The 14,306-nt window shown below is 41.6% G+C and overlaps 1 protein-coding gene across 1 annotated transcript in view; it reads left to right on the top strand.

Annotated features, from left to right (window-relative positions):
- Positions 1–10,510, top strand: part of LOC129323402 (cytosolic phospholipase A2 epsilon-like) — a 69,790-nt gene extending 59,280 nt beyond the window's left edge. Inside the window, exons 16-22 of the mRNA XM_054969935.1 lie at positions 932–1,046; positions 4,449–4,586; positions 5,887–5,994; positions 7,487–7,675; positions 9,321–9,490; positions 9,711–9,897; positions 10,235–10,510. Of these exons, the coding sequence (XP_054825910.1) occupies positions 932–1,046; positions 4,449–4,586; positions 5,887–5,994; positions 7,487–7,675; positions 9,321–9,490; positions 9,711–9,897; positions 10,235–10,443 (1,116 nt within the window). The 3' untranslated portion in view covers positions 10,444–10,510. The remainder of the gene's footprint in view (positions 1–931; positions 1,047–4,448; positions 4,587–5,886; positions 5,995–7,486; positions 7,676–9,320; positions 9,491–9,710; positions 9,898–10,234) is intronic.
- Positions 10,511–14,306: the final 3,796 nt, after the last annotated feature.

Below are 14,306 nucleotides of genomic sequence, written 5' to 3'. Positions count from 1 at the left end.
CCTCAAAGCTGGGTTGTGGGGACAGAAGAAGTGCTTTTAATCTTTACATTGCAAAAAGGAGTGGAGAAAGAGCTTGTTTCTGTCCCTCCTGCAAGCAGGATAAGGAGGCAGATGAAATACTTTAAATCTCTGTGGGCCAAGCTACAAGTGACGAATGACACTTGAATGGCAATTGTATTTCTCCCTGTTCACTTGCCCTCCACTCAATCCACTTGCCGTTCAAGTGTCATTCGTCACTTGTAGCTTGGCCCTCAATTTCAAAGGGAAGAGGGGAAATATCTCCTTTCCCCCTGACCCCAGTGGGTGGGGACAGAAGCAATGCTTCTGAGCTCCCCATTACAAAAGGGAAAGGAAAAAGAGCTTGTTTTTCTCCTTTTCTTTGCTGACTGCTTGGGGTGAGGAAAAGAGAAGGGAAATCGAGCAGGCTTCTGCCCCCCCCCCATGTTAAATGTGCTACATTTCAGCAAGTCTGGAAGGCAGCAAAGTTTTCAGGATGGGAGATCAGAAGAACCCACCTTCTAGCTGATCATCTGAGAACTGATTCCCCCTTCCCCCAAATCTTTGATGGCTACAGAGCAAAATATCCTCAGCAGAACTTCCGAAACAAACTCCCAGCTAATCCCTCATCAGTTGTGAGTCAGATTCTAATAACAGCAGCTTCTCATAGCTTGTTTCTGTGAATACCCTGTTCCGTGAAGGAACATGGTGCACAGAGCTAACAGCCTGTCAGTTAATTGTCTACCTGATTACCACTGGTGAATCAGGAAGTGAGCTGAACTGGCAGGATTCAAGCATCCCTAGTTAGGAGATCAACAAGTTCAGATTTGAGTTATTCAAGAACCCTTGCCATCTGGATGTGAAGATTTATTGGTTTTCAGTTTACCTAGAAGTTGTAGAACTAGAATTTGTGTTCTTCTTTCTCATATGGCAGAAAACTGATCATAAACTCTCTTATCAACGAGCGGCTGTGAATGAGGGGCAGAACCCTTTGCCCATTTATACAGCTATCCATGTAAAAAACAACTACAGTGTTCAAGAATTTAAAGGTAAAGTTGCACTCATACATGGGCCATTCCATAACTATATCAGTCATGTTGACCAGTTTTGAGTTTCTACATGTGGTATTTTAATATACTCTAGAAATATCACATATTCTTTCATTTTTCCTGATAAACTGGGGGTGAGGGTTCTGTCTGAGTGTACTGAGAAGCAACCTTTTCTATTGTCCTGGATCTGAGACTAGATACATGGCAACTCGAGAAAGGCCCTTCTTGGTCATTGCACCAGAATGATGGAATTCTCTCCCCATCTACTCTATTCATCTACTCCTCTTGATTATTGGTTTCATCAGTGTGTGAAGACTTTTCTGTTTTATCTGGTGTACCCTTACTGACCCTCCTTGTTTGTTTTAAATTGTTGGTGTGTGTGTATGCACTTACACATTTATATGTATGTGTGTGCATATGTGTGGTTTATGTATTGTTTTTAAAGGTAGATTTTAATGTCTTTTTAATTGTTCACTTCCTTGAAGGCCCCAGTTAAGCAGAAAGGTGACATACAAATGCAATCAATCAATCAAAACTCATTATTTCATACACTGAAATCAACACCATTGCCTCTCCCAAAGTCTCCCACAGTATTCTGGAAACTAATAGCATCCTTTAGCCTTTGAGGATGCACCACTCTAACTTGGCCCCTTCCCCTCATGAGGGGTGGAGGTTGCAATAAATTAACCTTAACCTGGCAATGTTTTTATCTCTAAGCCCCTCACCAAATCACACCACAGAAAAGTATGTATGCAGTAGGTTCAATATATGCCTATATGGATGGGGCCAAGTGCATCTGGGGACAGTCCCATAGATGCCATATCAACCATGAAGTCCTGAAGCTATCCAGATAAGATAATCTTTGCATGAATGTGAAATTTCTCAGGACCAACATTCTAGGAGTCCAGCTGTGATTACTCCCTGCAGGTGCCCCCTGCCAGTCTTGGTGAACAGTAGACCAGAGGGAGCTCTAACTTATTCCTGATACCCAGCCCAAGGGATGTAAATCAGTACTGGCCACTGTCTGCCCTGAGTATTTGTGGAAGAAGCTAGACTCATGGAGAATTATATCCCCTGCTTCCCAAACCCTCAGTTCAAGGTTGATGAAGGACTGCTTACCTGGATGGCACAAATTGTTTCAAATGCAGATTAATTTTGCATCTGGATAAGAGTAGGGCATGCTTTTTGTTATTCTGAGTTTTTGGGTCTCTCTTTATCATTTTTGGATTTTTCCAGGTTTTTGCGGGGGTGGGTTCCTGAAAACTGAGGAACATTGATCAATTACTGTCTCCCCGCCCCATTCCCCACCTCCCAGAGGCAGCAGAAGCAATTGAGGGAGGAAGAGAGAGAGGAAGCTGTTTGGTGATGTCTCCCTTTACATTGTAAAGGACCATTATTTCCCGTAGGCAAACCTGGCCAGGTATACACCCTCATACAAATAATGATGGTTTAAAATTTAAAAATGCTGGAGACACCAACTAACAGTTGATCAAGTAGACCTGGACTGAGAGGCTAGGTCTTACTGCCCATAATACACAATGGATCCATTATTTCCTATGGATGGTAGAGAGGCCAAGTCTACTGCCTATAGGAAATTAGTGTCTAGCTCTACCTCACCAGCTGTCAGTTGGTGGGTCGAATCTTTTTAAATTTTAAAGGGCTATTAGTTTCTATGTGGGTAGACCTGGCCTCTGATTTGGGAGACCAGGTCCTCCTATAGAAAATAATCACAGTTAAATTTTAAAGGGAGGGAGATGCCACCAAACAAGTGTTTGGCTGACCAGCTTCCTTTCTTTCCCCCTTGGCTCTGAGCCCCTGAAACATTCCCAAAATTCTAGAGATAAGTTTTCGTTACTTCTGGAATTTGACTGTGGTTTAGGTCATTTCAGATATGCTGAACCAACCCAAAATAGTCAATTTCGGGATTATTTTCAGCTCAGGCATATTTGCATGTACATCTCTAGTTTCAGTATCAAAGAGTAAGTTTCATCCAGTCAGGTTTCAATCAAACATGCAAGACCAATATACTCACCTCTAATTAAACCATTAAACAAAGATACCTTATTTTTCACAGACCTGGCATTTAATGGGATCAAGGTCACAGAAGAATCAGGGTCACAACAGAGGAAGCAGAAGTCACCATATTAATTTGTACTTGGATGGGACGGGAATCATACCCATGAAGTGCCCTATCATATCTCCACCTTTGTTGATCCTCACCAGTTCTTCCACCACCATACCTCCCACTCCCATACATCAAAACAATATTATTTAGTATCACAGAAAGTCAGCACAAAAGTATTTTAAATAAGTAAACTTGTGTGACATTCCTGGAGTGCATTCTTAAAAATTCTCTTTACTTAACACCACCTCAGGGTCACCTTCCTACTTCCCAACTTGGTGACAAGAATATCAGCAGAAATTTACTCAGGCATTGAATCAGCCTGAGGCAAGGAAAATGGGGGGAGTGGTCAACTATGTGGATGTTCTGCTGGGTATGATTTTGCATTCACAGGGGCAATGGTAGGAACATGGAAAAATCCTTGCCATGTGGAAGCAGCCCAGTCTTAGGGTCTGCAGGTGCTTCGGGATTATTGTTGACCCCTTGAGTTATTTCAGTAGGATGAGTTGGTGAGAGTTGGTGCTGCTTCAGGCCTCAAACCGGATCCCACTGCAGTGGCAGTAGAACTGGCTTTTGGACTCTGATGACCAGGTCTATTGCTGTTACTTAGAAGAGCCCCCTGCTGGTCAGTGGCATACCTGCCTTTAAAGCTGGAAATTAGGGCCTTTTATAGTTTAAAGGGCAAGTGCACTTCTGGGGAGCACTCACTCTTCTCTAGCCTCTCCAGTCTCTCCAATAGCATTCCCAATTTCTATATTATTGGAGGTGGTAATATCAGAATCTGAAAGCATGTTGGGGAGGCAGGAGTGGTATTGGATATGGCTGGTTTGATACAGTTCCCAAAATATTGGACATCTTATTGGGTTGGCAATATCTGATTACACACTCTTAGCATGAGTCAGTCATATGCAATCATTTAGGTAGAAGCAGTTTGAATTGTCTATTGTCAAAAAGGTGAGGTGAGCAGAATTAGAGTACAGGTTTCTAGGCTGATGTTGAGTAGACTCTGTTTACAACCTTCTTATGAAAGAATGTGTGAATGGAAGTCCTCCTTTGCATGTGTGCAATTCTGTGAAAGGGATCTCTTCTATCAACAGAGGAAAGAGTGCTGCTTTAACCCATCCTCTGCAACTGCTTCCATTATCTTCTAAAAGCTGCAGTAGCCCCTGTTCTTTCCTGTTTAGGCAAAAAGAAAATGAAATGCCTGCATTCTGTGTGCTCTTTTTGGTTTCACATAAAATCACTGTTACATTTTAAACTCCATTTTGTTGTTCTTACAGAGTGGTTAGAATTCAGTCCTTACGAGGTGGGCAACTTAAAATATGGAGCATACATTCGTTCAGAACATTTTGGTAGCAAGTTCTTCATGGGACGTCTGATGAAGAAGCTCCCAGAAATTCGGATCTGTTTCATGCTAGGTGAAATGTATAGACCTGAAAATTCAATGACTAAGACAGCAGTTGACTAAACAAATTAAAAATGGAGATATATGTGCAAAAATTAAAATATGTGCTTTGATAGAATAAGGTGCAGCAGTTTATAATACTGATGCAAATGAAGGCAGGGGTCTTGTACCTTTAAATAACTGTGTAGACAAAGAAATTAGGGCAGGTAATACTCAATAAGCACTGTCCCAGCTGCATTTTCCTCTTTTCACGCTTATTAAGGGTACAGGAGGCTTGTACTCTTTTTTATCTGGTTGTTCTAATTATGACCCCCTGCCAGTGTTGGGCATTTTGAGCCAGTTTATCTTGATCATAAGAATACTTTGTAGAGGAACTGGAAGCAACACTTTGTATTTGGTTGGAGGGCTGGTTTAAGATTTGAGTTACTGGCTGAAGTTGTCACAAATCTGTTGCTACTTACATAGAGTTACCAGGTCCTCCCTGGCAACCAGCGGGAGGGTGGTTACTTACTGACCTCCACGGAACCCACCAATGATGTCACTTCTGGTGTTTTGAACCAATTCCTAAAGAACATTTCCCAGCACAATGCCACAGCTTCTAGATCACACCAGAAGTGACATCATCGGCCAGGGATGGGGGGTGTTCATGCTCATTTCCCCAGCCTCCTTGCCAGATTCCCACTGATGCAGGCAATCTCCAGGCAGTAATCAGAAGACAAGGTTGGAATCGCCAGGAGATTGCCTGCTATTGACAGGAACAATTTCTGTAGTTTCATTACATTTTCTCATCTATATTTCTAAATAAAGATATTATAATGACTTACCAGTGTTGATTTTCTTCAAAGAAAACTCATTCTGTAAATGCTGGAATGAATTTCCTAAAGCTGGACAAAGAGACCCCAAATAAACACAGCGCGTTCCCAGCTGAGGCCATATTTTACACAGCAAGATGCTTGTGTGAATTTAAGTTCTAGAACAGTGATATTCACTCGGTGGCTCTGGAGCTACATGTGGTTCTTTGACAAGTCACTTGTGGATCTTCTGAGCACTGTTTCTCAATGTGGCACCTGCCCCATGTTTCAGGAACATGGGCAAGGCACTTGTGGCTGGCAGGTGGTTTCCACCTTGAAACAGCTATTGCTGAAGGAACAGGTAAGCTGAAATCCTCTTTGAGCTGCAGGCCTTATGCCAGGCATGGAAGTAAATGTTGGTTGATGGTAATTGTGAAACCACAGACTGCGTACCACTGTTTTAGAAGGAGAAAAAAATCATCACCTGTCTGTTTAATACTTTTAAATGTCTTCTACTCATAGGAATGTGGAGCAGCATATTTTCAATGGACTTCATGTATTTGTGGAATTTGGCCAATGACTTTGAAGACTTTTGGTGCAAGTGGACTCAAGACAGAGTAGAAGACATTGGTAACATGAGTTTCTCCCTGGCCCTTGCCTTTTCTATATTTAAATTAATGCTGTTGCTCCTTTGAATGATAGCACGTCACATAAATAATCTTCTTGTAATAAGAGGAGACTTAAGCCTTTTACATGCAACTCTACTGTAAGATGACTGAAGGTGTGAGGAGGGACAGCAAGTATGAGCGCATTGGCCCTGCCCCTCATCTCTGCATGATTATCTGGTCATTTGAATGGTGCAAATGTGTGGAGGAAGGGTTTGTGATACAGTCCTTTCCTGTGATTGGGGAAACCGCTTTCTGAATGTTGCAGAACATGGACATACACATGGACACTTCCTCTGTGTGTAGCCACCATGCTCATGAAATGGTGATCCTGTGGAGCAGAGAGTGGGAACAGCTCTCCCTCTTCATGCATTCAGTCAATGTGTGCCGAGGTCATGTGTTCAGGGCTAGTCTTGTACTGTAATGTCTTTGATTGAGAAAGATCTTTATTAACTTTAGCACCTGAAACTTTTTAAATGCAGATGTTGGGAATAAAACCTGGAACTTTGTATACAACACATGTTCCTATGGAGTTACGAGAATCTACTTATGAGCCTGTGATGGACAGCAGTTTTTTAAAAAGCCACCAGGCACCAGTTTTGACATTCCCCATCCTCTTTCCCACTTCTTTCCCATTAAACAGCAAAAACAGCACCAGAAGGGTTTTTAAATTTTTTTTTTACACAAAAAAACCTAACTCATTTTAGAGGGGAAAGGTCATGTGAAATCAGAAGTTTAAATTTCTGCAGTAACTTAGCATAGAAATCTCTGAGGCAAAATCAATACGTGCACATACTTTCATTCTTATGCTCTTCACAGACACTTATATTCTTATGTTTAGAGGTTTTTGTTCCCATGTTTTCCCCAAACACTCTAGTACACTTGCTTGTAGGATTCTCTTTCTCTTTTGTTTTTAAGATGGGTGGTACCCACTTTCTAGTACCCCAAACTGCTTCTCTTCAAACACCAGTGCTTTCCTTCAGTTTTTAACTGAATATTAAAGTATCTAGAAGGCAGTTTCCAACCACACCTGACCAGGGATCTCTCCACTCTCCAAAGCTACCTCTCTATTTAACTGGGTAGGGAAAGTCTCCTCTCTTTAGAAGATCTATCCCCTTTCTTTGTCCCCAATGGGAGTCTGCACCTATTTCCCAAACTTCCTTGGCAACTTTCCCCAGGTCTTCTGTCAGTGTTAAAACTGCTCTCCCTTAACACTCTGCCTCTCCCAATTCTTCATACTAGATTCCTCTCAACTAGGACTGAAAACCAACCCTCCTCTTTCCAGCTCATGCTACCGAATCAGATTCCTTGGAGTAGCCTGTCACTCAAAGCTCTCTGTGTCTGTGAGGGATTAGCCCTTAACAGTCCTTCAGCTGTTTTAAAAAGTGCCATCTGTCACAGAACCTAACTTGGTGGTACACATGAAAATGAGTAATCACTGTTTCTATCTTACACAGATGACTCTATTCTACCGTCAAGGCCTCATGAACTGGAAACTCGCCTAGTCTGTTCTCAGGGCCAGCTTTCTCATGTTCTCCGAGAATTCGTAACAGGACGTCCATCAATAGCAGAGTATCCCAATTTCCTAAAAGGCTTCCAGATACATGATGAATACTTGGAAAATAAGACATTTTCTACATGGAAAGGCACAGTAATACCTCTTGATGCATGGAGATATTTAGTCAGATGTAGAAGATGATTTCAGTTCTCTAGCTGCCTCAGTTTGTTACTGTTCAATATTTTACAGAACAAAATAGGTCATATTGTTCTCTGTCAAGTGAGCACAGAGTTCATTGTGCAGCCAGGAGGAATAATAATAATAACATTCAATTTATGTACCGCTCTTCAGGACAACTTAACACCCATTCAGAGCAGTTTACAAAGTATGTTATTATTATCCTCACAACAGTCACCCTGTGAGGTGGGTGGGGCTGAGAGAACTCTGGAAGAACTGTAACTGACCCAAGGTCACCCAGCTGGCTTCAAGAGGAGGAGTGGGGAAACAAACCCAGTTCTCCAGATTAGAGCCCTGCTATTCTTAACCACTACACCAAACTGGCTCTCATCTGTCTTATACAGCCTACTGAAAAAGTACCGCCATTTGAGTCTGTTAGTTTGTTCCATCAAACATATTTTGGAAAATTAATTTCAGAAAGCACATCCCCCTTTATAGAAAAAGCAGGTCAAAGCAGATGGACAACCAATGTGAAACCATGCACACAAATGGCTTGAGAAAGATTTAGACTGCTTTATGTCTGTTTTCACTTCATCTTTCTGTGTGCATACCCTTACATTGGTTGTTGTATATTGGATTTGATTTTACCATTTTTGCCAACTAAGATGTCAGATCCATTTTACCTTGAACAGCTGATAAAGTGGGTAGAAATGGGAAATAAATGCCATTATTAAGGTAAAAATTCAGTATAGTCTTGCAATTTGTACACATGGGTAACATTATGTACATATGTACATATTGTGCTGTCAAGTCATAACCAACCTATGGTGACCGCAGCAAGGGGCTTTCAAGGCAAGCGAGGTGGCTTGCCATTGACTTCCTTGGCAGAATCTTCCTTGGTGCCCCCACCCACAGCCAAGTACCAACCCTGCGTAGCATCCATGATCTGACAAGACTGGGCTATATTATGCTGGCTTTCATCTTATGGTAACATTAAATAGCTGCATTTGGAGTGTACCTCAGAACCACTGGTAAATTCACCATTCTGTCAGTGTATCAGGTAATGACACTTGTTGGATTGTTTCTGGGTGAGCTAAAAGCCACCTCAGACTATACCCAAGGCCAGATCTGGAAGGTCTTTCTAGCTCAGTGTCCATGAGATCAGTGGTCAGAGAAAAGAACTGGAACAGTGCGAAATGAACCATGAAGTGCTACAAGCATGTCATGTTCTGTTGATCATGTCAATATTGCTGCTTCCACCACCCTAATATTTTTCCTAAGCTTGGTCAATCCATAGCCCCCCTCCCCTGATCAACGAGAGGGGCTCATGTCACTCCTATTGTCTTTCATGCATGGAGAGCACTCTAAGGTCTGTAGGCCATGAAAGTTCACTAGACTAGGTCATTTCCTTAGTCCACAAGGTACCTTATTCAAGTTCCAGACTTCCTGAAAGGAGAAAAAATTGATGCTTTCCAGGCATAGAATAGTGTAAGTCACTCCTCTCTCCCAAATTCAGTGCAGCACTACAAGTTTGGGAGGAAGAAGGTAGAATGCCTTTATTTTTGACCCACGGGCTTCTTCTTATTGGAAGCTGACCTGAAACATCTGCTTTTCAGATACTGTGCTAGATTCTCATCCTATCAAACTGTTGGAAACAGCAGAGCAACCTCTGTCTCCTGTAGATACTGGCTTCTTCATTAACACCAGCTACCCACCCCTTCTGCGACCTGAGAGGAAAGTGGATATTATACTACATTTTAATTACAGTGATGTCTCACAGACCATGGTAAGGAACAGCAAATTATCATTGTCTTTCTTCTGTCAGTCCCAATGCAGTTTATCAATATATAGTTTATCAATAAACAGCTCTACTGTCCTCATCTGATACTCATTCATCATCATCAAGAATTAATTCCTTTGCCACATGCAGTAATGGCTAATAGACACTGAGTGGTATGTCTTTAGTTTTGCCATGTAGTTCATTTTTTATTGATTTGTTTCTTTAGGATCTGGACCGGTTTGTAGCATATGCCTCAGAGCAGGGCATCCCATTTCCCAAAATAGAGATCAGTGAGGAAGATAGGGAGAACCTGAAGGAGTGCTATGTGTTTGATGATACAGAAAATCCAGCAGCTCCCGTTGTGCTCTTTTTCCCATTGACAAATGATACCTTCAAAAAATACAAGGCACCTGGTAAGTTGCAAAAAGCCATTGAGCTACCTAATCCTAGAATGATTAGTCATACCCCGTTTTCTTCAAAAATACTTTTAATTGTCTATATCCTAAACAATATATTCCAGTGTTTCTTTAATTAAAGTGCTATTCTTAAAGCACAGAGACCTGAGAAAAATGTAACATTTATGCAAGATCTATGCCAATATGTACAAGATTTGTTTGTTTATTTAATATATTAATATACCATCCAACAGCCACTGTTCCCAAGCTGGCTTGTAACATATTTTAAAACAATTCTCACCATTGTCAAGATTAAAACTAACTGGTAAAACTCACTATGTTATTGTTGCTGTAGGTGAGGAACGTGATCCAACAGATATGAAAGAAGGCAATGTAGACGTTTCCAGTTTTCTATCTCCATTTACTACAAGGGAGATCACATTCTCAGAAGAGAATTTTGACAGACTAGTGAAACTGACTGACTACAACATTCTGAATAACGAAGATAAGATTGTAGAGGCCTTGCGTGCAGTGGTGAAGCGGAAGAAACAACAGAAGCCATGAGCAGCAGGGCTGCCAAGCTTTAATTGATGTAACTGGTAGACTTATCAATAAAATAGTTAATTGCAATTAAAAAATAGTCTTGGACTAATTGGCAACCAACACTAAAATTAGGATTGGTCACTTACTGGTAGAACATATGCTTTGCATGCAAAGGTTTGCAGGTTCCCTATCTGGCACCTCCAGTTAAAAGTTCTCAGGGAGAAGAGCTGAGAATCTCTCTACATGTTATTAAGTACCTAGGGGCACTCAAGTGAACCTTATTTCATGTGTCTCCCCCCCAACTTTCCATGCACTCACTTGCACAGTCACACTTCAATTTGCTCCCCATGAGTACATTCACGTGTTTTGTATCAGTCCCTCCACAACTGCTAAAAGTATCCCAGTTTCTCCCACATCCATTTATTGAAATGCAGATCACACCTTAGAAAAATGCAAATTGGCAATTCAAAGGAACCTACAATACTTGTTCTTGCAGCAAAAACAGAGATTAATTGGCGCTTTGCCCTTCAGAATTACTTGCAGATGCAGTCACATAAAGGGAGCTCCCATGAAAGCAGCATTCATGTGCACTGACCAAGAACAGCCCGCACGTGAATTGAGGACTACACATGCAATCCTGCACTTGAGCATCCCTAGGTACTTAGTAACGTGTAGACTCTGAGAATGATCTTTGACTGGGATCTTGGAGAGACAAATTCCAGTAAAAGTGAAAACACCGAGCTAGGTGGAACAATGGCTCAAATCACTAAAAAGCTGCTTCATATGTCATTGATTGAAGGACAGATGCCTAAGTTTGTTCTCCTGCTGTATGGGCAGACTATAAGGCACTAATCTCTCAAGGACTGCCATATTCCCAACCAAGCTTACCAAGTACTTTCCCAGCCATGGTCCTTTATCTCCCTTTCATATTGAGAAGTGATCACAATGGAAGGTTGAAGGAGGCTCAGCTTTTGATATGTTCGTACAGGCCCTTTCCTTTCTATAGTAAACCATATAAACTGCTTGCCTCATGTTCTCAGCTTCTTTCAAAGCTATGTGCCTTTATATAGAGATATGGGCCAAACATACCCAATTATCACATAACCTGTCATGTTATCTATTAACTCCTAGGAATCAGTTTCCTAATAATAGATTTCCTAATTTTGGTTAGGAGGTTGCCATGCTGTCTTTCTGTGTCTTGGTTCTTAATACATAGCCTGCAAATAATGTAATAGAGGAATCATTTCCTGTAGAGGACATACTCATTATTACTTTTGTCCCATGGTCATCTCTGTTCAGACAGGTTTTGCTGGTTTGTGAAGCACCACAAAACTTATCAATGTAGAAGATAATGGGATGAGTGTGCATATTGTGGTTCCATTATTCTACCACCACCTCTGAAGGCTAGACCTATTCCACTCCACAGTATCTCACAGTATAATTCTATATCTAATAATGAATTGGGTTCTTTAGATCATTAAATCTGCACATGGGGGGGTCAAGTGTTTTGCAGGAGCAATTATTCCACATTAAAATGGGTGGAGTGGCCTCACTGAGCCACCCCCACCACTTCTCTGCTGGTGCCAGGCATCCCTGCCATCAGCCCCTCCTCTGACTGTCTTAATGCCCATTACTGTGTCAGTCTGTTCCACCTGCTGAGGGTCAGGGGAAACATCAACATGCCAGGAGGTTGCTGGGTCCCTGCTTTCACCCCCAGAGTTGCCAGGGAGTGTAGAGAGGTCAAGGCCACTGGCTGCAGCCCCAGACAATAGGCAGGTGGAAGAAGAGTGGGAGCTGCCACAGTTTCAAGAATAAGGAAGGTGGCGGCAGCAGCTGTACAGGTGGGCAGGCTAACCAGCTTGTGGCCAGCCTGGTGAGCAAAGGAGGGAGGGAGTGGCAAGTAGGGAAGGAAAGGATGGGATCCCCCCTACAAGTCTTGTGGATCCCCTGCTTGTTCTTTGGTAATGTCTGTGGTCTGCTTTTTCCTGTCGGGGTGAATACTTTCAGGGTGTTTCTTAATTAAAGTTCCATGATTCTGGACTCTTCATTCAAATGAAATGTTCCTCTTTGCATCTTTCCTACCCTTTCCCCACAATTTGTGTAGACTATTACCAATATTTATTTATTTAAAATACCTATAAAGCATGCTTTATGACAATAGATGGTCACAAAGCTGAGGTTACACTAACATCAAATATAAAATTACAAAATAAAATTCAATATTTTTAAAAGTAAAAAAAAGATCAATACATCGAAAAGTCAGCAATCAGAACAGTGCAAAGCTTAAAAAAATAATAAAGCTACCATAATTTCCAAGATCAGCATCCATCCCCATACAAAAATGATCAATCCAGTTGCGAGAAGTGCACTGCAAGAGCACACCATCAGTAAAACCCATAGTAACAACACTAAACTGTTCAAGAATATAAATGCTTTATTCCACCATCTTTGAGTTGGACTCTGGCTCCCTGTTTGCAGAGACCATGCTGAGTACGTACTTAGAAAATTTTCATTGTGGTTTCAAATTTGGGGTTGTTGAATGAAATGTTTAACATGGTGGGGTAATTTTCTGGTGAGCTGTTACTGGATTAAGCCATAATAAATTAGCTCCCCCCTGCCCATTCTCATGATTTTGGTGGCAGCTCTTTTCAATGGGGAAGGAGAGGGTGTACCAACTAGAGGCTCTGAGGCAACTGTTTTTTCACTTAGCAGCACCCAAATCACACAGAACACAGTCCTCCCTAATCTAAATAATCACTAAATTTCAAGCAGATTGAACAAAGAGGGTGATTTTACACACCTCCAAAGTAAGTTCCTCTCTGCGCACCCACATTAAGTTCTCTCTACTAATTCCTAAAATTGCTGTCAAGCAGCAGCCAGCAGGAGAGCTCCAACCAGCCAACAGCCTTTGAAATGACAATGCCTTGCCTGCATTCATTTCCTTATTCTTACAGTGACTGACAATTTTTTTTTAACCTTTCCAGTAAAAACTCTCAATTTTCCTTCATTCCTTGTTGTGGTTTGTTGTTTTTTTCCTATTAGAAAGTGAGGAAGGCTTCCAGTTCAGACCCCCTACCCCAGCCATCGTTGTACTTCCATTATTCCCTATGGGGAACTTTTGGGGGGAGGGGTGTAGAGGCATTATTTTTTAACCAAATGTTACCAAAATTGCAGCAGATTATCTTCTGCCTACCTGTTATGATCTTCACTTTCTTTAGGGTGGATTTTGCTTTAAATCTCCCCCTTAGACCCTCTGGGTAGTTTGCTGCCACCAGGAATATATTATTCCAAAATGTTTTATTTAAATTTTCCCTTTTGTAACGTGTTTGAGCGTCAGGCTCCTTCGTGGTTCTATGTGGCCCTGAGGATAGGAATGGGAGATAACTCTGGGATATAACAAAACAAAGTTTATTTTTTTTAAGAAGCGTATTTGTTACATAAAAGTCGTTCTTAGTTCTTCTAGTTGCTTCATCCAAACTCATTCACACAGATCTCTTGTAAGGCTTCACACACAGTTAGCCTCTTTCTCTAGGCTCTATATTTCCCTCACAGAGAACTCCTCAGACAGCACACAGCTAGCCTGTTTTCTTTTCACTCTCAATTTTTTCTCTCTCAGGCGCACACACAGTTTGCCTGCTTCAAATAGAATGAATATATAGTCTCACAGACACACTCAGGCTGCACACAGCTTGCCTCTCTTGCCCTAACTGAATCTTTTTCTCTCCTTCAGTAACTGAAAACTGCCTTCCCTCCGCCCACTCTTTGTCATCAACCAATCATATCACTCACTCATCTCTCTCTTTCACCCCAACTCTTCACCTATCTCACCAAACATTTAAAGACACATGCACCCATTTCTTGAAATCATTACACTACCCTTCAAA

The sequence above is a fragment of the Eublepharis macularius genome, chromosome 2, assembly GCF_028583425.1.
Source record: "Eublepharis macularius isolate TG4126 chromosome 2, MPM_Emac_v1.0, whole genome shotgun sequence".
Lineage (NCBI taxonomy): Eukaryota > Metazoa > Chordata > Lepidosauria > Squamata > Eublepharidae > Eublepharis > Eublepharis macularius.
This window is presented reverse-complemented; position numbering and strand designations above follow the sequence as displayed.